Raw genomic sequence first — 20,852 nt, forward strand, 5'->3', positions numbered from 1 at the left:
CCCATTTGGTAGCTGTAAGTTTAGGACGGCCAAACCAGCAACCCATAGAGAAAGAGAGGACAGACTCAAGAAATAAAGAATAAAACAATATAATGAATTAAACTCTTGAATATGTGCAGTACATAACTTACATATAGCACCTTTATCACATTACACATGTTTTAAGTTACACCGCACAGATTTAGGTGACCTTTTCAGGATAATTCGGCACTTTCCAAGATAACTCATTAAAGATTTATGATACGTCCATATCTAGCCAAGTTCTGTCAAATGCAAATCCAATGTGTTCTTACTCTGCTCATTTTACAAATGTGCTTTAGCTTACTTGTGATGATATAGGGGAGACAAGAACCCCAGTGGTGAATGGTTTACTAAATAGGCAAACAGGGCACAGGCCAAAGCCTCTACATGAAGTGACTGTTAATATGTCTCGGAAAGTCAATCCTACCACCACAAAGACATTCACAACTTCTACAAAGAGATACAATATGAGCTCAAAGAGATGGAAATGAGTGTAAAGAGATGTGATAAAATCACAAAGTAGCATTAAGGTGACTCCATAAACAAACAAACAGACAACAAAGACATGTAAACAACTACAGAGAGTCATAGAACCGCAAAACGGCAGAACATGGTAAAGTGGCATGAAGAAATATAGAAACAGAAGATGAGAACACAAGGAGAAAAAAAGTAAGGTCATTTTGTAAATGTGGGTTGTTTTGCTCCTATGTGGTGATGGTACAGCACATATGGATTTGTATCCTGTATACCAGGCCCCCAACAGGAGTTGGAACTCCCAAGATCAATTTCAGAAGTTCAAACCCCACGAATGTAACTCAACTTTGTTGGTTTAATCTGCATTGTGACATGCCAGGACCCTCAAGAGCTTGCACCTGTGAGGCAGCTCATCTTTTCAGTCTGTGGTGACAGTAGCTTGACCAGCTTCAGTGTAAAGCTGTCAACTGTATCATTTTTGGACAATCATCAAACATCCATCAAACATTTTAAGTAATCCAACTTTCCACAGAGGCTCATGATTTTGATCGTCAATTATTGAGTAATGTCAATAGACCACATGTGATATCCAGAGTAGTAGGAATACATCACATCCAGCTGTATCATTGTATAACATTTTAGAAACAAAATAAGTTGTTGACGTGTGACTATATTTTATATAAAAGTATCCCATATAAACACACAAGTTTCGAGTTTAATTAATGAAAAATAAATAAATAATGCAATTTAAATCTTGCTACTTGTCTTCACCACGTTGGTTAGGGGCACCCTAATTAGATGCTCCAGCCCCAACTGTTAATAACACCAATCACTGGATGCTGGTCAAATCCTGGAAAGATCTGCTTTCCTCTGAAAACAGTAGTGACTCTCATCACAGCCAACCGATTCCCATGTTCAGCGTCGGATGATCAAAAGATTTAAAGCCAGGAGGACACATTTTGAGTCCATATCTCTCTGTATAATGAGAACCAGGATGCACAGACTTCAGGATGTGTGTGTGTGTGTGTGTTCATGTTCGCTTCACACAACACAGAGTAGACGACAGTGAGAGCATAAGTGGCTTAGTGAGCACAAGAGGGAGTGGGAGCGGATCCATCATTAAGATACATGGAGAAGAGTTTCCAACCATCCCTTTCATTTGAGGCGCTTCATTAAGGCAGAGTCAACATGCATTAGTCATGGAGGACGCCGCTGTTCCTGGGATAATTAAGGGCTGCAGCAGCATTCGTGCCCACCCCACTGATGGAGTAGCAGAACCAGCCACAAGAGCCGACAAATATGAATAGGAGAGGATGATGCTTTGCTCACACTCTATTTTTCATTGTTTTTAGTTGTTAAGTTGTTTAGTTTTTAGTAGCAGCTTTGTTGTCATTTGTTGCCAATGAGAGGAGAGTTTTTAAGAAAAACTCTACATCCTATAACTAATAATATAGAGTAGAAGCTTTCTGACAATTTTTCCCTATAACGAACTGTTTGGTCACAACCCTCAGTCTGCAGTCTCTTTGTAATGCACAGCCAATAGCAGCATGTATGAAATCGCACTTCTGCTTGTATCCGAAATCTGACATCTGAGATACCCAATATATTTATCATCCAAAGTAATTCTTTGAGTGTGGTCTTACCTTTCTTGGCTGCTTGATCTTGACAGTTCTCGTAGGTGCAGGGTCCCCAGGCACTCCATGACGACACCTCACACTCTACAGGACAGCTTATATGGCAGAGCTGGGTGGTGTTCGGTGAGATGCCCAGACACAGATTGCGGTCCACTGGTCTTAATGCTACGGACACACAGACAGAATCAATGGCAATATGTTGGAATTAAACTGGATCAGGATACAGTAAAAAGAAAAAAATAAGAGAATGTTAAAGTCCACAAAGACCACATGTTCAACTGTTTTTGTCATTTATAACCATGCAAAAATTCCTCTACTTAATTGGCCATATTGGTCCAACCGCCCTCGTACATGACCTATAGGAGCAACCTGATGTCCCCTTTTGCCCCCGCTGCAGAAGTCATTTAACAATAAATATAACTCTTGATCGTAATAAGATGCGTAACACAGAAGGACCGTATTCCCTGCAAACACTAACAGTAGAATAACACAATTAACCTAGGTTGTGATCAAAAGTTTTTCCTTGCTCTTTCAAAATATGAATTTCTACCTTTTACAGCAGTACCTTACATTCACTCCCTTTAGAAGAGCCTCTCCGGTCCATCTTTGCATGTTGCTTATTCAATCTCCAACATTCTTAATTATGGGATTATACACTAATTAGCATTTTATACAATTACTCAAGCTATGCTGCCAGCTTTGTGCAAAAGTTGTGTTTTGATCTAATTGCTGGTGTCAGTATGCCCAAAAAATGTGTGTGGAATGTTACCAAATTTGTAAGAGAGCCGTTGCGTTATCATCACAATTAGAAGTTGTGTTTACCATGTTGGTTATCTTAGTTTTGATTTTCATTCTGCCTTTGCACACAATTTAAGAAACGTATTTTGCATTTAGTTCTAGTCATTTTTACTAGTTTACAAGTTCCTATCCACTACCCTACAGCACATGCACAGACCTACGGTTTTGGCTTGTCAAAATAGTATTGGTGGGTATATTCCCGGATAAGTAGGAAATACTTTGGGAGGGCTTAGGGCATCTGAGGATTTAGGGCATTTACCTTCTTTGCCAGGCTGCTTATCCTAGCTTTCCCAAGCTGATTTTATAATGGAGCTCGATGCCAGGACCATGCATTTTTATCACCAAATTCCATGGCAACACATCTAATGTATTTTGAGATAATGCAATTTGTAACAATGACAAAAGTCAATTTTGTGGGAACCATGGATTTCTGTACTTAATATAATGACTTCTATCTAATGGTTGAGCTATCTCACTTTGGACCAAAATGGTCCAAAACATGTTTTGAACGTGGCCAAATATCTGGGCAGGGCAGGCAATTCTGCTTTGTTAAGCCATGAGGCATCAATAATGCTGATTGGCATGAAATAATTACAATGTTGTAAGTAGTAAATATGCCACTGCAGTAACAGGGGCTGAAGCATCCAAATGCCAAGTGAAGAGTCGGACATGTCTTCTGATCATGTGGCTTCTTATCGTTTGGAGGACAACAGCCTCTTTGTTGTCCTCCTACCTCATGCAATTTGAGCAGCTCTCCACAAACATTACAAAGGCTGATTAATGGAAATCTCCACACAGACTGACCTTGCTCAGGTAACTCTGTTACCAGATGGTCTAGTTTTCCCTGTGCTACTCCTCCAGCCACCAAATTAGGAACCTCCGAGGGCCACAGCCCTGTAGCACCACATGCCAAGTGCCATCAATAATCTTACTCCCAGTTTTCTTCCTGCTGAGGATTCGAGACATCACAGTGGCACAGCTGTTGTACTGCATGTCACTGTTTGCTCCCTGAAGCGGTATAATGATCATAGCGAGTAGAGGAAATTATGGTAAACATCTGATACAAGTTAAACTTGTGCTCACAGTAACTGTTCAAATGTTGTTGTCTCTCAAAGAAAAAGTGAAACTCGCAATAAAATATGTGCCGAGGCAAATACAAAGCTTCTTATGAAAATCAAAAACCATTTGAGATTGTAACATAATAAATAGTGATGGCTTGAGCAGTAATCTTTGCACAAGTGCAGGACTGAGTAAATCTTTCATGTTGTGAATAAATCTAATCAAGAACAAGCAGAAATACGGGGTGGTAGCAGCTTCTGGGAATAATGAGTGTTCAGAGATATTACTGCCGGACTATCCTATCGCAGACTGATCATCCTTGAAAGCAAAATGATAAAATTACATCAGAGTAATTGGGCTACAGATTTCCTCCACTCATCACAACGAAATCACCCACTGCATGCTCTGATACAAGAACTAGAAAGTGATACAGTTGCTGTGGTCTTGATAAGAGCTTCCCCACATTAAGAGATTCTTCATAGTGCTGGTGCTGAAAGTGGCTTAAGATGAATTTCCTCTGTTGACTTCAGGTGCATTCAAAGGCAAAGGCACTGATCATCCAACTGCTCTTGACAGTTATCATTAATGCAAAAATAAATAAATATAATGTGCTTATGTAACCCAGGTCTCATGACTTTAAAATAATTTAAAAATAAAATATTTTCCGAACCGGAAGTGCAACTACTACTTCCGCTTTCGGCACTATAAATATCCGGGTCGAGAGTAGCACTTCCTCTTTAATGGTTGAGCAGTGCGAAGTGCGAAGAGTGAAGATACCGACAATTGATGGCGAGCTATCCCTGTATGGACTTTTTCAGAACCAACCTTTCCCTACGAGCCTCCTTGCCCTGCGAGCGGTAGGAGAGAACTAACCGTAACCTTTTTTTTCTCCCCCCTCCTTGGAATAACCTTTTTTTGGACCAACAGACTCTAATTAACTGAACATATACCTGAATGAATGCATGCATGGCGTGAATTAAATGTGTATAATACAATTTATATTTAAAAGCACCTTTTTGTCTCTGTGTCTTGGTATTCACACGAAGGGCTCCAACCGAACCTTATAGTCCACACTTGTTACACTTAATTAATAATAATTAATTTGAAATAAAAGTATAGATCTATTAAATAGTTAAAATGATTATAGTTGAACCTATAATCTCTGTCTTTTCCAGAATAATCAGATGCAGTATTTAGTCTGGCCATGAGGCTGTCACTTCTCTCACTTTGCCCCATGGATTAGTTAATATAATAATGTTTTTATCTAGCGTCAAAGTTCTCACTTGTCGAGAGGCTTATTTTGGAAGAAGAATATCCACCTGCGCTCGTTGGGCTGAAATCAATAAACACAGCAGTCTTCTGACTTCAGTGGTATAGCCCGAGTCAAAAAGAACAATTAAACTGAGCCGGTCCCCATGGAGTGGACTTGCCTCAGTTGTGAATTAATTTTTGTGTAATTATTTACTCCTCCTTCTGTGGGCTTGAATCAAAGTACACTCGTCCTAGCTTCTTCTCCCTGACCTCACATCAATTTTAAACACTATTGTTTCATGTTTTCTACTCAAGCTGATGTTCTCTGATAATTAATGATAACGACGTTCCTTTGCAGATGTCATTCACAGGAGCTGCATATCAAATACGTTATTCACTACTCATCATGATCAGGTTCTAAGTAAATAAGAACAACCAGGTTACTTTACAACTGGTGAATGATATGTTTAAACCAGTATTTTAAAAGGGGATTTGAAGATATTTAGCAGACCAGTTACTTGACTTCAATCAGTTGACATTATGTTAACCACACAGAATTCAAACAATATACCGGCAGTGCTTTGCCCTCAAAATACACCCTCTGCTGTGAGGAAATTAGGTGTAGATAACAAAGAAACCACGAAAAGAGGGCAGCAAGAAAATGAGGAAATTAATATGTGGGTTGGATAACGACTCATTTACATCATCAAGGTTGAGGAGTAGCTAAAATTATACATTATCGCACAACAAAGACAGGGGGAAAAGTGGGAGGGGTGTGATGCTGGTTAAAGCCTCTTCACACATTCCAATTTTCTTTCTCCTCAGTTTTTCTCCACCTGCTGCTGTCCTTTTGTTAGTCACACACCTGAAAGCCAGATCTAGTCACCGTCATAATACCTTCATTAACTTCCCCCTCAAGCCCAAAAAAACACTCTCCAGAACAATAACATGCTAACATGCAGGCAGGGGCAGCATGGCTGGGGGGTGCAGCCGCTATTTCCTATCTCATCCTGACAATATGTAGGGGACTGGCCGTGTGCAGTCGTAATGCTGAAAGATTAAAGCTTGTGGTCTGATCTGAATAATTTTTAGCAGCAGACGCCAGTTCAGCCTCCCCAAGCCAGACAGGCTGAGACTTATTGTGTCGGTGCTGGATGAGTACAGGCATGCAAGCAGGCAACTTCTAGCCGATGCGCGCTCAGTAATGACACCAAATTTACATGAAAGCTCATATTTCACCTGCTATCATCTCTGTGTGGCTTATGCACATACGTTCACATTCATTTTCATATAGCTTAGTCCCAGATTTAATATTTAGAGGGAAACCACTTTAATTCTCATCTCTGCTTCACACATGGCTGATAAAGTTGGGGGAGGACTCGGGGACTGTACAGGCTCTGTGTGTGTGTGTGTGTGTGTGTGTGTGTGTGTATGAAGACATCTAAAGCCTAAAAGCTCATATTGCCATCTCATGAGTGATGGGATTTATAAAAATGCAAAGTGTAATAACAACAATTATTTCTCAATATGGGATCAATAAAGTACAGTATCAACAAAGCCTGGATCGTGAGACTGTTCTCACGATTCCCCGATCTCAGGGGTCTCAGAGCAAATTAAGGGGTGACATTTTTGGAAATGTAAAGCCAAACTATGCAGTGATTTTTAAGTACACAACACAATCATTAACTGAACACTGTAGTAAATGGGGCGCCAGTTCAGTTCGGACTGAAGTGATGTGTTATTTATACCGAGTGTTTGTAAGAAGTCGAACTGCACATGATTTCCTTCAAAATCTGACCTGATGTGCAAGGTTTCAATTTAGTATCAGAACCTGTCCCTCTTCATCGTTGGCTTTGCTTACAGTATTTACAGTCCAATACAAATACTTATATACTACTAAGATTATTGAGTTTGCCAACTATGTCTTGGCAAAAATGAAACTGCTGCTTTCTTCAGTTCAGTGCACCACATTTTAAATGTGCAAAGGTTGGAGAAGTCATCGATAGAGTAAATACAGCAAAGATGAATGAAAGGCCAGACGCAGGAGTTAATGTCCCACATTTGATGTAGTTTTTTCCTCCCCCATTGTTTTTCAATGACAATGACACAAGTGCTCTCAGTAAACAAAACTATTAAAACAGGAATCACACTGTGAATATCAGAGGCAGCTAGAAGTACTGAGTACACATTCCTCAACCAAGGCTAATGCCTTTGACCTGCCACAGTTTCATCGTAAATTTTTTTTTTTACACTTTTCATACTAACAACTAACTACCTTGGGGATTTGCTCCTACATTATACAGTTGAGTGCAGCACTATTTGCACGATGCTCGCACTATCGTCCTCTATGTTGTTACCAACCACGCAGAAAGTCAGACCTCATAGTTTCAGCTGCAATTGTGCACATACATGCAGTGACATTCAATGCAGTTATCTTCTCTTTCACTCTCTAGTTTTTTTTTATCTGTTGCATGCACATTACGGCTGCAAGATATTAGAAAAATATGCAATAACGTTGCAGAATTTTGCGATGACGATATGACTTGCAATAAATAAACAAATTTTTATATATACGGTCTTAAAGTCTTTCTGCTTTAGGTCCACTGCTAACATAGTTCCCATACAGTGAAAAGCCCATGCACACTGAGAAAAAAAAAAGAAGCAATATTTCCATTCCAACAACAAAGAATTCTACCTGGCTAAGTATGCAGGGACCACACACAGCTCCACAGCCCGAGGGAGAGGGCACACAGCCCGGCCACAGCTCCACCAAGTCCGGGGGAGACACCCACAGAGCCATGCACAGCTTGCTAAGTCAGCTTACAGTGATCATTTTGGGGTCTTCTCATTTACGTTTGGACCGTAAAAAAGTTTTACAGTCTTTACTGGCTCTCTCAGAAATTTACATCTCCTCTCTCTCTCTATTATTCACATTGTGCCCTGTGCCAACATATTCGAGCCAATCCGAGCACGCCACCATTTCCTCCAGCTCCATACTTTGACTAAGTTTACAATCTAGTTTACAGACGTCTCAGATTACACTGTTTCTGTGTGTGTCTGCGTGTCAGCGAGAGAGGAAGAGAGCGAACAGGATGGGCTGATGAATGCATGCCGTTCTGGAGATATATTTAACTCTAAGAAAGTATCGATCCTTATGTATAGATCAGTGTTGATATTGTGGCGTGTGTCAGCAAGTGAGACGAGCTGAGCACAGCTATGAAAAAAGATTTCACTCATTTAAGAAAAGTATTGATCATGATGTGGTGATCAGTGTTGATTTTTGTGGCGTCATTTCAAACCAATCAACGTTTGAGGGAGAGGGAGGAGGAGTGCTTGTTCAATGTAATATCGTCCTTATCCGCAAAACCGCTGTTAGCTTTCCCTCAAACCAAATACCAAATTATCTTGGCCGAAATAACGTGCTAACTGTATGAAAATAATGTGTGCCTGTGGTTGTCAAAGAGACCTTGTGACCGAGGAAAATAGACCCAGATGGCGTCAGTTTGTAGCCAAAGCAACACCATTTGTAAAAAAAATTTATCTGAAAAAGTGAAAGAAAAATGTGAGCCCCATAGCATTAGTTGAGTATGTCATTTAGATGTATATCTATCCTTAATTTGGCATATCTAAACTGTGAAAAACGAAAGGTCACCAAACCGCTCACCACACCTTGAGGGCCTCCACAGAATCTGTCCAGGAAAATCACAAACAGATGCAGCAACACACCGGTGGACACTTGTGCAGACGTAGAAGTAAATTTGAACTATGACTTCAGACATTTGGTCTATTAATCTTTTTTTCTTTCATGTGTTTTGAAACAAAAAAAATCGATTTATTTAGTTAACACTGGAAGATATATTCCATGACCCTCAATAAATGTACCTGCTCCAAAGCCCGTTTGTATATAAAACAATAGTGAGGAGTGTAGTAGAGACACTACATGGAAGGCATGCTGGGAAATGTACCTTCTTTGCTCCTGAGTGAGCTGAGGTTGGGTACTGCGTCAGTGCTGGTTTGGACACAGTAGACCTCCCGCGTCTGAATCCCGCCTCCACACAACCCTGTAAGGTTTACACGCCGACGGTCCTGTTGGCTCAGCAGCACGTCCACCCGGCACTCTGTCCACTCTGTGGTCTTCCAGCTGTATCTGAGGTCAAAGGTGGAAACAAGAAGAGTTTGTATATAGTTCCTACACCCATACTATTAACATACTAGAATAGAGTAAATATAGTCTATATATCTTGTTCTAGCTTTGTGGAAAGGAGAAAGAAAAAGGAGGAAGGGGTGGGAGATCTATCATTATGTGTTGAGTTACTGCCATGCAGGCTATTGACTATTGGCGTGTTGGTGTGGTCCAAACACAATTCATATTGACCACAGGCATATGTAAAGCTAATGCTGTCAGATCAAATGATATTAGGCTTCATTTCCTGTGACCTGGCCAAGCACCGATTAAATTTGTAACTAAGTCAATGGTTACAATTTACATAATTGTTGCTTAGCAGGATTCAAACATCTGTATACCTTTTAGTGCTCATGGGCATCTGGTTTTACCACCAAGAGCACTATGAATTTGATAATTTCAGTAACAAATGCATATATATTTATAGACCTTTCTACATTGTCAAACGCTCCAACAAGACTGAATTCAATGGCATATTTATACAGTGTATTTTGTTTTCCATATTGAGATTACACATGCTCAGTCACTTCCTCACAATGTGTTCATGGTGATCTGACACATACCAGTTTGTTAGCAAACATAACCAGGAACAGCAGTGAGTTTACAGCATTTCTCTATGTCCGAGTTTAGAAAAAATAAGGATTATCAAGCAGGGCATTTATTAGCTCCTCCATGAGCTGCCAATGTTAGCATGCCAGGCAACACAAGCTTGGTGCTAACGTTGGCACCATTTGCTAGCTAGCTTTAAAAAATACTTGATACTCAACCCCAAATTGCTAGAAAAAGGGTATAAACTAGAAAAGCACTATATAAATACTGACATTTGCCATGTAGTTTATTTTCATAACAAGAAATCGAATGAGAAGAGTGTACACAGATTAACACATGCATGGTGCTTCAGGACATAAATTCAAATTGTGATTTTCTTCCAAAAAGTTTGTTTGTTTGTGGCCTACCTATGGTTGTTTTATAAACCCTTCACTCCACCTACCTGTCATGTAACTAATGTAATATGTTGATCTATGTCTATCTTTAATAATTGAATCATTATACAAATAAATTGTCATGAATTCCTGAAAATTATTCGATTATAACAAACAACTTGTTATTATCGTTGTTAGTTTTTGTGTATAGCTCAAAGTGCCGATGGATTTTTGCCTGCACTGAATAGCATCGGTTGTGGCTGAGTGAATCGCAGTAGCAAACATTGTTAGAAAGACTTTTTGTGTTGGTGACCTTAGATCTCTGTTTACACTGCACCTCGAGATTTGCAATTCATCCTGAATTGAGTGCTCTCCAAGACTCAATTTTTAAGAAGAAAGCAGGATGTTAATTGCATCGGCTATTCATACATGGGGTTTGTGTGTGGTTACTGAAATGGCAGCAGTCTGCTTCAGCAATAAACCATTGCAGTTTCCACCCTGAGGTCAGATGCTGTAACCACCCCACCTCCATCTCAACTGATAATGGAATTCATTTGAGGTTGCCAATGAAAGGCTCCATATTCATGAGCGAGGTCTCTCTGTGTCTATCAGAACTGCTGCGGGACAATGAGGCCCCTGGGAAAGCACTGCATCTTGGTGCTTAAGTTGCACAGATGGGGTCACTCAGACAGAGCAGGTCTGCAGCACTGTGGACAGAAGTGCTGCCTCTCTTTCTGCTGTCAAAGAAAAGACCGCAGGAGTTGATGGACATTGATTTCCTGTTTTTTATGGGTTATAGAGTTGAAGTAAAAACAGAACTTATAGATTCTGTTCCAGGGGTCAGAAAACCTGAGTCAAAATGGAATTGATGTTTGTTTACACAACAAAATAATTTTTACAGATATTCTTACTCGGTAGTATGTCATGGAGGTTACTCAACTTTCAATATTTTAATGTTACAATTTATTGATCCTTATTTAGAGGCCTTGGACTTTTACAAAAACCATGTTAATAAATTATTATTTTAATGGATAGATTAAATCCTAATACTAGGCACAGTTAACCAAAGAATTTGTTTCAGAAAAGGTTCAAAACCCCTACATTTATATAGAAAAAACATTCTATCATTTGCCCTTCTTCTGAAAAAGACAATTGCCCTATGATGCTGTTAAAATGGCTATTTAAATTAATATCCCAGCAATATTTTCATTAACATATGTTATTGTATAGTGTTATGTATTGATTGGCTGTTAACCAAGTCTGTGATGATGTTTTAATAAGTTATCTATTTTTTATAGCTAATTGATGTTTTTCCAGACCGGCCTTGAACATTTTCTGTTAGGTCAAATCCATGACATTCAAACTATGCTATTTAGATGTCAAATTCAAAATATTTTTACATATTGAATAACTGTGGTATATCAGTGTGCATGATAACATGCTCAGTGACAACAGATCGCCTGGATACATATATGTAGCATCAGGGCTTTGTCTTTCTTCATAAAGCATCATTGTATTACAAATCATCAAAGCTCAATATAACAACTTTACAACTGGGCATGATCACATCTTTTCATCCACTATTCACAGCTAATGAACCTGACCTGAGGAGGAACTTAAAGCGTAATCAGCAGACGTGTCAGGATGTGACACCAGAGAGACAGAAGCCCGACATGGCAGCAGCTTCCTCTCTGACACTCCATTTGTCTATTCCTGCTGGCACCAAGCCAGACACAAGCCACCGCACATGTTACCCAACAGTAGGTATCATCAAGACAGATTAGTTTATGGTTCAGGTTACTTGATAATATAACTACCAATGTCCCTAATAAAATTGAGAAAAATGTAATTTGCCATCTACTGCTTAAAAGCTAGGCTCGCTGGTAATGTCATCCTCAGACAAGTAAGATGACATGAAATAAGACAGAAGAGAGAAAGCCCAATGCTGTGCTCCCACAAAATGTGGTACAAATGATCAGAGTCAATACAAAGACAAGAATAGGAACACATTTCAATCTCTTGTGCCAGGCGATGTAAATGATGCAAACGGCGCGACTTGAGAGACATGTAGATGCAAAACTCAAATCTATCGCTGGAGTTGAAGAAAAAAAAGCCAATTACCGTCAAGAAAGAAACTCATTGTACTGAAGTCCAGGCACCAAGCTACGCTAGCAGGTCAAACAGGCCAATAGTCAATTTTTACTTGTTGGGAAGACATGCTGAAAACATCTTTTCAACGTGTTTAATTAAACAAAGAAAGTTTTCGTCCATAGCTTTGTTGCTTGGTGACGGATGTAATCCAGGGTGGGACAAGCTGGTGACTTTATAGGGACCACACCGTCTCATTTAGGTTGAGCCAACGCGGTCTACATAGCCATTGGAGGATGCAGCCAAAGTTGGCTGCATAGATCGTGTTCTCCAAAGAATGCGGCTGCTGAATTGAGACACAGCTCATGTTGACCTGTGACAGGCTGTGATAGGATGGTCAAATAAGGCAATTGTGGAGTTATAAATTATTGTCTTGACTTGACCCAAGCCTTTAACAGACTACACATTGGTAGCATGCCATCTTTCACAATGTTCATGACGTCAAAGACATGCCAAGGACTGACTTGAGAGAAATTTGAAGAGGTGTCTACTGGCTGTGTGGTTTCTCAAGGACACGTCACAAAGTCAGTGGCAGTGTTCAAAGAATGAGGAGGTGCAGCTTGTTATCTCATTGTAGTCTAAATGAGATAAGTGAGTGTTTCACCTGGAGGTCTTTTTCAGTTATAAGCGGAGTGATATAAATGGTTCATATGCACACAAGTAGAAAATCGTTGAGGATGCCCTCTAAAGACTCTTCAGTTAATGGGAAGGTTGGTCACACAGTAGCTAATTTCCTTCAGGCTAAATTTCTAGCATCACAAAGTCAAATTTATCTAATTTAATTCAACTGACAAAGGAGAAATATTAATATGAATAGAGGGCAGACATGATAATCATATTTTAGAGGTGCAAAACAATTTTGTGCAGACTACCTAAGCCTACCAACCGACACAGCAGCAGTTATCCATGTCTGAGTTTATGGTGAGTTTCAATAAGTCAGTTATATTTTATTCATATTACCACCAGCACTTGTCCTCTAATTATATTCCTCTATATCTAACCTTGTCCTGTACTTACACAATACAGGGGGGTACTCCGTCTCCCTGGGGGCTGCAGGGCTCTTTCTCCTCGAGCTCTGGGCAATCTCCTCCTCCCCCGATTGGGAACTGGCTCACTTTTCTGGTACGAGTGCGCTCACCCTTGGGACCATTGGGATCATGGCACTCCTTGGAGCACGCTGACCACTCCGACCATTCCGTCACATCACAGTCTTTGGTTATGACGCATGCCTGGAAGTTCACTGGTAATGTCTCCTGAGAGCACAGGCTGTAGAAGATGAAAACAAAGATACCCTTAGTCATGATTGAACTGCAGTGGCCGTTGGTTCTACAACAATTTAGTAATTTTGCATTAAAGACACAAACCCAATTGACTCTCCCATTTTATTTAATTAAATTATGTGATTTTACTTATTTTAAATGCCATTGGAACGAATGTGTCGGAAAAAACAAACGGTACCATTACCATTTAGGTATTGCAAAATGTCAACTTTGCTGTCTTGCTACATCTTTTTTCTTTGAATAAATAAAATCAAGAACAAATAAAAAAACAGACATGACATAATTAAGACATTGTAAATAAGAAGCTGTTAATGTAACAATAGATAATGAAATAACGACACGTAAACATAATGCCCCTGGCCACTGGCTGATGCAGAGGCATGGAAAGGAGACAGATACATTTGTTAAGCTGTGACAAAATATCCCTCTACATTTTCACAGTAGATCATTAAGAACCATACAGTAACTATTGTGGAGGGATTACACACAGGCTAGTGAAATACAGCTGTAGGTTATTCAGTTTTTCTTTCTCGGACTCAGCCAATGTGATAAATGTGGTTTGAAGTTGTTCTTTAAAAAAACCAAACAATTTGTTATCTGTATTTTCAGCAGCAGCTTCGCATCACCAAGGCCTGTTTGATGATGGGATTGCTGTGGATTGCTGTTTTTTTTTTCTTACTGTGTTTTGTAGAAGCTGATTTGGTCTTTTGGGATAGAGACATACTGCATCTCTTTTCTGCTTTTTCCTCCCTTTAAGTCTCACCATTTACATTTTTCCCCAGTTTTCCTAAACTTCTGGAGGACTTCTGAAGATTTGTGAGCAACAAACAGGTCCAATTCTCATTGTTTCGTTTTTTTGTTTTGTTTTAGTCTTTTTCCAATCAGAACTCTGCTGCAGTCATTGAGGTTCATTCTCAGTAACGTCCTGCTATGGTAAAGCCAGAGCAACGGTACAAGATGTAACAGTTTGTATCCAGATGCAGATTTGACTATGCTTTTACCTCGGAACTCTAACTGCTGCTGTAATCAAACCCTTTCTGTCATTATCTCGAGAATAACTGAGCCAACGCAAATAGAAAGATTTTGTGGAATTCAAAGTTAAAGACAACCTCAAACATATATCCTGCTGTAGTGGATTATATAGAGGTAGCAATAGTTGTTACATCCCATAATGAGCAGAACAAACATTATACCTAATCTGTTCCTGAAGACTCAAGAAAGGATTGGCAAAGAAGACTCTCTTTATGTGGAAAACAAAACAAATTCCACTTTTTTCGAGGGCTTACTTCCAAACAAGGACAATACTGCATACATTGGGTAAAATTAATTGCTTAAAGAAAGAAATATGTTCAGACTTTTTTGTTCTTATTTGTGTATCTGGATACCAAGTGTAATGTAGTCACAAAAACCTCCAGGGTAACAGTGTTGGTTTGTTGTGAAATGATTGATCAGTTTAATTAGGTCAATATGGTTTCAGGAAACATTCAGACCTATACAAATTTTCAATATTTTGCTTTACGTTAGTATTCAGACTCTGCTGTAGCACTCTTAGAGGTCAGTTGCATTTTGTTTGCTTTAATCATCTCTGAGGTGCTTCTACCAATTAAAGTCCACCTGCAAGAATGGAATTGATTTGAAAACACTGACTAGGCATTGATCAGGGCAAATGTATAGAACAATCCCAAAAGCTATGAGTGTCCTGGGGAAGTTAGAGTTGGCAATCTGACTTTACTGAATAACCAGGCAAGAAGGTATTTGGTCAGGGCGGTGAATAAGAAACCAAAGACTATACTAACATGGCTTCAGAAGTCTCTGCAGAGATGGGAGAGTATGCTATCATTGAGTAAAGGTTCTTGTACAAGGCCCAAGACTGAGCCATATAGATCACCTTTCAGTCAAGACAACACTGGATTATCCTCAGGTAAAGGCCAGACTTAAACCTCATAATGTAACGATCTGACAGTTTAGATTTTGTGTCTTCTGTGTTTTCTGTAAAACTGTTAGATCTCTGATTTGTGTTTTAAGTTGTTTTCATGTGTGCACTCTGTTTCTGTTTCCTGTTTTATTTTGTATTCTCTGTTCCTTGTGGGTTGTTTCTGTCTTCACTTCCTGTCTTGGTGATTGTCTGTCTAACTCATGTGTTGCACCTGTGGCCAATTACCCCTGCCTTCCCTGTGTATATAAGCCTCTGTCTTTCTGTTTGTCCTTGTTGGATTGTTTGTTCATCTACCCTCTGTCATCCATGGTGCTGTTCTGTGTTCCTGTCCTGCCTTGTCCTGATCCCCTGAGCATCTTCACTTTGAACCCCTCTCGTAAGCTTCCTTGTTTTTGGTTAGTTAGAGTTTAGTTTAGTTCCTTTTATATTAAATACGTTTTTTGTTAAACATCTCTGCATCTGGGTCCATCTCCTTCCACAAACCGTGACACATAGAACATCTGTGATGAGATGGTAGTTCAAATAAACTTTCCATTCAATCTGATGGATCTTAAGAGGATCTTCCAGGTGTTAAAAAGTCAAAGTGTGCAAAGATTGTAGAGAGTTACATCTGAAGCATTTTAATTAACATCTAATTTTGTAGGATCTGGAGGGTTGGGGTTAACCCTAACTTCAGGAAGGGCCAAGAGACTGTGAACACATCAAAAACTCATCTTTCAAATAATTTCTCAAGCATAACAGTTATGTACTGTACTTTCAAAATTTGAATTACTTCTTTTCACTTTAGAATTCTAATATTGACCTATGCACAGAAATCGTAATTTAGTTTTTTTTATTAAGTAACTATTTCCTAAACAAAAAAAAAACAATTGGGAATTGCAGTTCATCACCATTTAAAAGCCTGGACACTTTGGGGAGGTTCTAGCCACCACAAAAAATCCAAACTGATGTATCCAAATTTGAAGGCTCCAGCCATTGCAGGAGTTTAATTGATGTTTGATTTCTGACATTCACCCTTGCATTAAAAGCAAAGGCATACCACAGGAGGCTCGATATTCTCAGGAAGTAATGGACCTTGCTCAGTGGCCTCTATTTGAGTCGCACAAGAACAGACAGACAGAATGAGGCCATTCATCTCTACAAAGAGCATTGCTCTCAGATACCTCATGGACATTGACCTCACTGGATAAGAGACTGTACATCTTTGGATGGACCTTACAGTGAAGCTTTGATTAATGCAGCCACTACTGGGAGAAGCTTAATGTATACTGGTAAAGTGGAATGGGCAAAATAACGTTGAACACTCACTAATTGAGACTGACAGCAACCTTTGGCATTTATTATCCTGCACTGTGGCATTATAAAAAGCAGAGAGAGTCCACTAATTAAACTTGAACCCTCGTGTGAGGTTTTGGATGATCTCATTTTGCCGAGATAAAACTGATGGTTTACAGGCATGAACAAAACACAACAGATGTCTGAGGGTTATGAGCCTTGACACTTGACACCAGTGAGCGCCATAGACAGTGTATTCAACCGGAACGTGCAATGTTCTGACAATGACAACAAACAAGTCACATTTGTTTAATCAAAGAATATAATGTTTTGAAATATTTAATGACTGTTTTTTTTATATTTTGTGTCACGTTTTTTTAAGATAATTTCTCTCTTTAATATTTGTAAACTACAGGATAAGATTTAGTTTTGGGGGTTTGGGCTTGTAGCACAATGTTCAAACAGTGTCTAGTTGAGAACTATCAAGAGATTAAATAAAATAAATGTCCCCAGCCAAAGTTGGGCATCGGTTATTGCTATGGCCAGTGCCTTAAATCCCTTTATATTCAAGACATCCTGGAATGGTTAATAGTCCAGGCAAAGTAGCGTTTTACGAACGACTAATTGTAAAAAAAAAATCAGCATATGGCGTTTCTATGAGGTGTCCAGAACAACATACTAAAAGTCTTAAGAATTCCTAGTTGAGGAAATATAAAATTCTCATCAATCCGAGATGTGTGCCAATAAGGCCAGGCAACAATACATCCCAATAGGGCTATTTTTTCCTTTACTCCTATCAAAATGAAACTTTACACAATGAAAGTACCAATGAAAAGTACAATTCTTGTGTTACAAGTTTCTTTGAAAATGAATTTGAATATGCAAATGAGCTATACACTAATCGAATATGCCCAAAATACACCCAAAAAGGCTTAATTTTTTCCTTTAGTCCTACCACAATAAAACTTTACATCGTAAAAGTATACATGCAAAGTAACTTTTTTTGTATAATATTTTTGTTTCTTTTTAAATAAATTTGAATATGCACATGAGCTCCACACTTATTGAATATTTCCTAATTTGCATAGGAAGAAACACCATTCATATGTATGACAAATACATCGGCGCAATCTTCATCCAATCATACTACTGCCAATGGGTGATGGCAATGCTGCTTTTAGACTGGTCTCTAGCCTGAAAACTATCCCCAAAAATAGCCCCATTGGGGCGTATTGTTGCCTGGCCTTATTGGCACACATTGATGAGAATTACACATATTTCCTCAACTAGGATTTCTGAAGACTTTCAGTATGTTGTTCTGGAAACTTCATTGAAATGATCTATGCTGAAATAAATTTTTTTACAATTAATTTGATTTTTGGCTCCAAAATGAGTTACTTTGCCTGGACTATAAGGTTAGGACAAATGAATGGCCAAACTATGTCGCTGATGTCAAATTAAAGATGAATTAAACAGTTGAATTTAATGTAGTGCATGAATGGTTTGAAGATATCCTCACAAAAACCTGAATTTGTCTCTAAAGAAATTGAAAAATAGTGATGCTTTTATCAGTCATTCTTACCTCAGAGCTTCAACATCCCCACTCTTGTGGACACAGGACACTTCTCGGGTCTGGTATCCAACCTGCAGGTCCCAAAACTTTGCTCCCTGGCGGTTCTGACGGTTCTTGTTCCTCTTCTTCTTGATGAGTTCTCTCGTCTCAGGATCCTTTGATTTGCCTCTCTCCCTTAACCTCTCTCTGACTTTCTCTCTCATTTTCTCTCTTTTCTCCTTGTTTTTAGCCTTCTTCTGTCGTTTGGGCCTGTCGGCCTGTCGGGATGGCCTGTCAGGTTTCCTGTTTGCACGACTCAGTTTTCTGTTGGGTCTGGATGGTTTGTCACCATCTCTTGGCACTTTATCACCCTCTTTGGCCCATTTGTCTCCTTCTTTGTGTTGTTTGTCACCCTCTTTGCTCTGCTTTTCCCCTCCCTTTGACTGCTTCTCATCGTCACCAGACTGTAGGACACCCTCTCTGGACTGCTTGTCTCCCCTTCTGGATGTTTTTTCACTCCCTCTGGACTGTTTGTCTCCGTCTTTGGAAAGTTTATCGGTTTCTCTGGATGGTTTGTCATCTCTGGGTAATCCGGGAGCTTGTCTTGCTTGCCTTGGCAGCGGGACAGAGCAGAGTCCCCAAGCTCCCACCCTGAGACTGTAGAGGCTCTCCTCCCCCTCACAGACCCCTGGTTGGCATGTCTGAAACTCAGTCAGGTTTGGGCAAGCTGCCCCGCCAAACAATGGGGGAGCTAGGATACAGCGGATCCGGTTCTGTAAGCCCATTCCACAGGTTTTTGAACAAAGCGTCCAGGGGCTGAACTCCGACACCACACAGTCCCGAGGACAGGGTATTAGACAGGCCTGCTCTAGTCGTGGTTTAGGCTCAAAGTATTCACAGATTGCATCCTCTGCAGGCTCAGCATTCACTTTCTGGACACAGCCCACCTCACGGGTCTGGATGCCCTCCTCTCCCCGGGTGCACCCAGCAGGGCGCTGAACCCCAGCACTGCGCATGGACACCGGGACACACTGGTTCCAGGCGCCTAGCTGCCAGTCGTACAAATCTTTGTGCCAGTCGCACACTCTGAAGCAGCTCTGCTGGTTTTCTGGCCGTTCTGTCTGATCACAGTTGGTATGAAGAGTGGTCCAGCCTTCAGAATGGGCGCACCATACAGCCCTGCTCTGGCTTCCTCCAGGACCACACTCACTGCCCATACAACGACCCCATGGACCTGTGAAGAGAAAGACAAGTGGTCATGTAAGTAACAAAGACAAGGGAAAGAAGCATGATTTGTGATTAGGAAACACATTTATTTCACTCAGAGGACTGAATTACAATATATTATAGCATTCAGTCTGTGCATGTGTTTGGGATAAATAAAATGTATCTTAATCTTAATGATCATTTTAAACTAGTTTATGTTGAAAACTCATAGACCTTTTCAGCAGAAAATCCATCAGTAGGGGAAAAGTAAGTTTTCTTTCATGGTTGGCCTAAAACAAAGCTTTTAATTGAAAACCAATCAAAAAATAAGATAATCCTTTATTTGTCCCACTTCGGGGAAATTACCAGCTGATGGCAAAAAGCCCATGAAAACTAAATATTTTATTTTGGCCAAAAGGACAAATTTACAATTCGTAAGTGCTTTCAAAGAAACGACTGCCTTTCCACATCGAGCATGTGCTACACAAGTGTTTTCAAGTGCAATAATGATGTCCTGACAAATATGCACTGCTAAATCACTCTCCGTCTATAGTGATTGCACTTCCACTAGATTTATGAGAATGCAATTAAAGGTCTAAGTAAACATCGAATTTCAGCACAAAGCCCCTGTTAGCAGATGCAGAGTCAGAGCAGCCTAAGACTCAATCAGAACAGAAGCAGTAGAGATGAAAAGCATTTGCTGTGTCTGCTGTTACAATACAGGGAACCTGTATCGAGACATAATGAAATGCTGAATTTAACAAACATTTTATTTAGTTACTTGTGTTTCTGTGTAACCAATACCAGTGTATGTTGTTTTGTGATCAGACACAGAAGATACAAAGGGTAGCAGAAAGGATTCTCTCTCTCTCCTTGAAAATAAATATGTTACGATATCTAGTCTGATAACAAGTTTTATGATTACAATTAAGCAAATTGAGCTTTTTATTCTGATCTCAACAAACAAACTATCACTTGCCGTTATTCACTGTCCAAAGAATAAAGCACAGCTAAAGCAACTGATAAAAATGTGAAAAGATGTCTCGTCCTCCCACACATTGTTATTTTGACTTTGACCTTACTTGAAAGTTCGAGAAAAAGACAAACAGTGA

The 20,852-nt window shown here is 39.7% G+C and overlaps 1 protein-coding gene across 1 annotated transcript in view; it reads right to left on the minus strand.

Moving 5' to 3' along the window:
- Window positions 1-20,852, minus strand: part of thsd7aa (thrombospondin, type I, domain containing 7Aa) — a 135,946-nt gene that overhangs the window by 54,052 nt on the left and 61,042 nt on the right. Inside the window, exons 2-5 of the mRNA XM_053447421.1 lie at window positions 18,565-19,768; window positions 13,509-13,757; window positions 9,203-9,384; window positions 2,139-2,294 (exon numbers count right to left, since the gene is read on the minus strand). Of these exons, the coding sequence (XP_053303396.1) occupies window positions 2,139-2,294; window positions 9,203-9,384; window positions 13,509-13,757; window positions 18,565-19,768 (1,791 nt within the window). The remainder of the gene's footprint in view (window positions 1-2,138; window positions 2,295-9,202; window positions 9,385-13,508; window positions 13,758-18,564; window positions 19,769-20,852) is intronic.

This window comes from Pleuronectes platessa, chromosome 18 (genome assembly GCF_947347685.1).
Source record: "Pleuronectes platessa chromosome 18, fPlePla1.1, whole genome shotgun sequence".
In the NCBI taxonomy this organism is placed as follows: Eukaryota; Metazoa; Chordata; class Actinopteri; order Pleuronectiformes; family Pleuronectidae; genus Pleuronectes; species Pleuronectes platessa.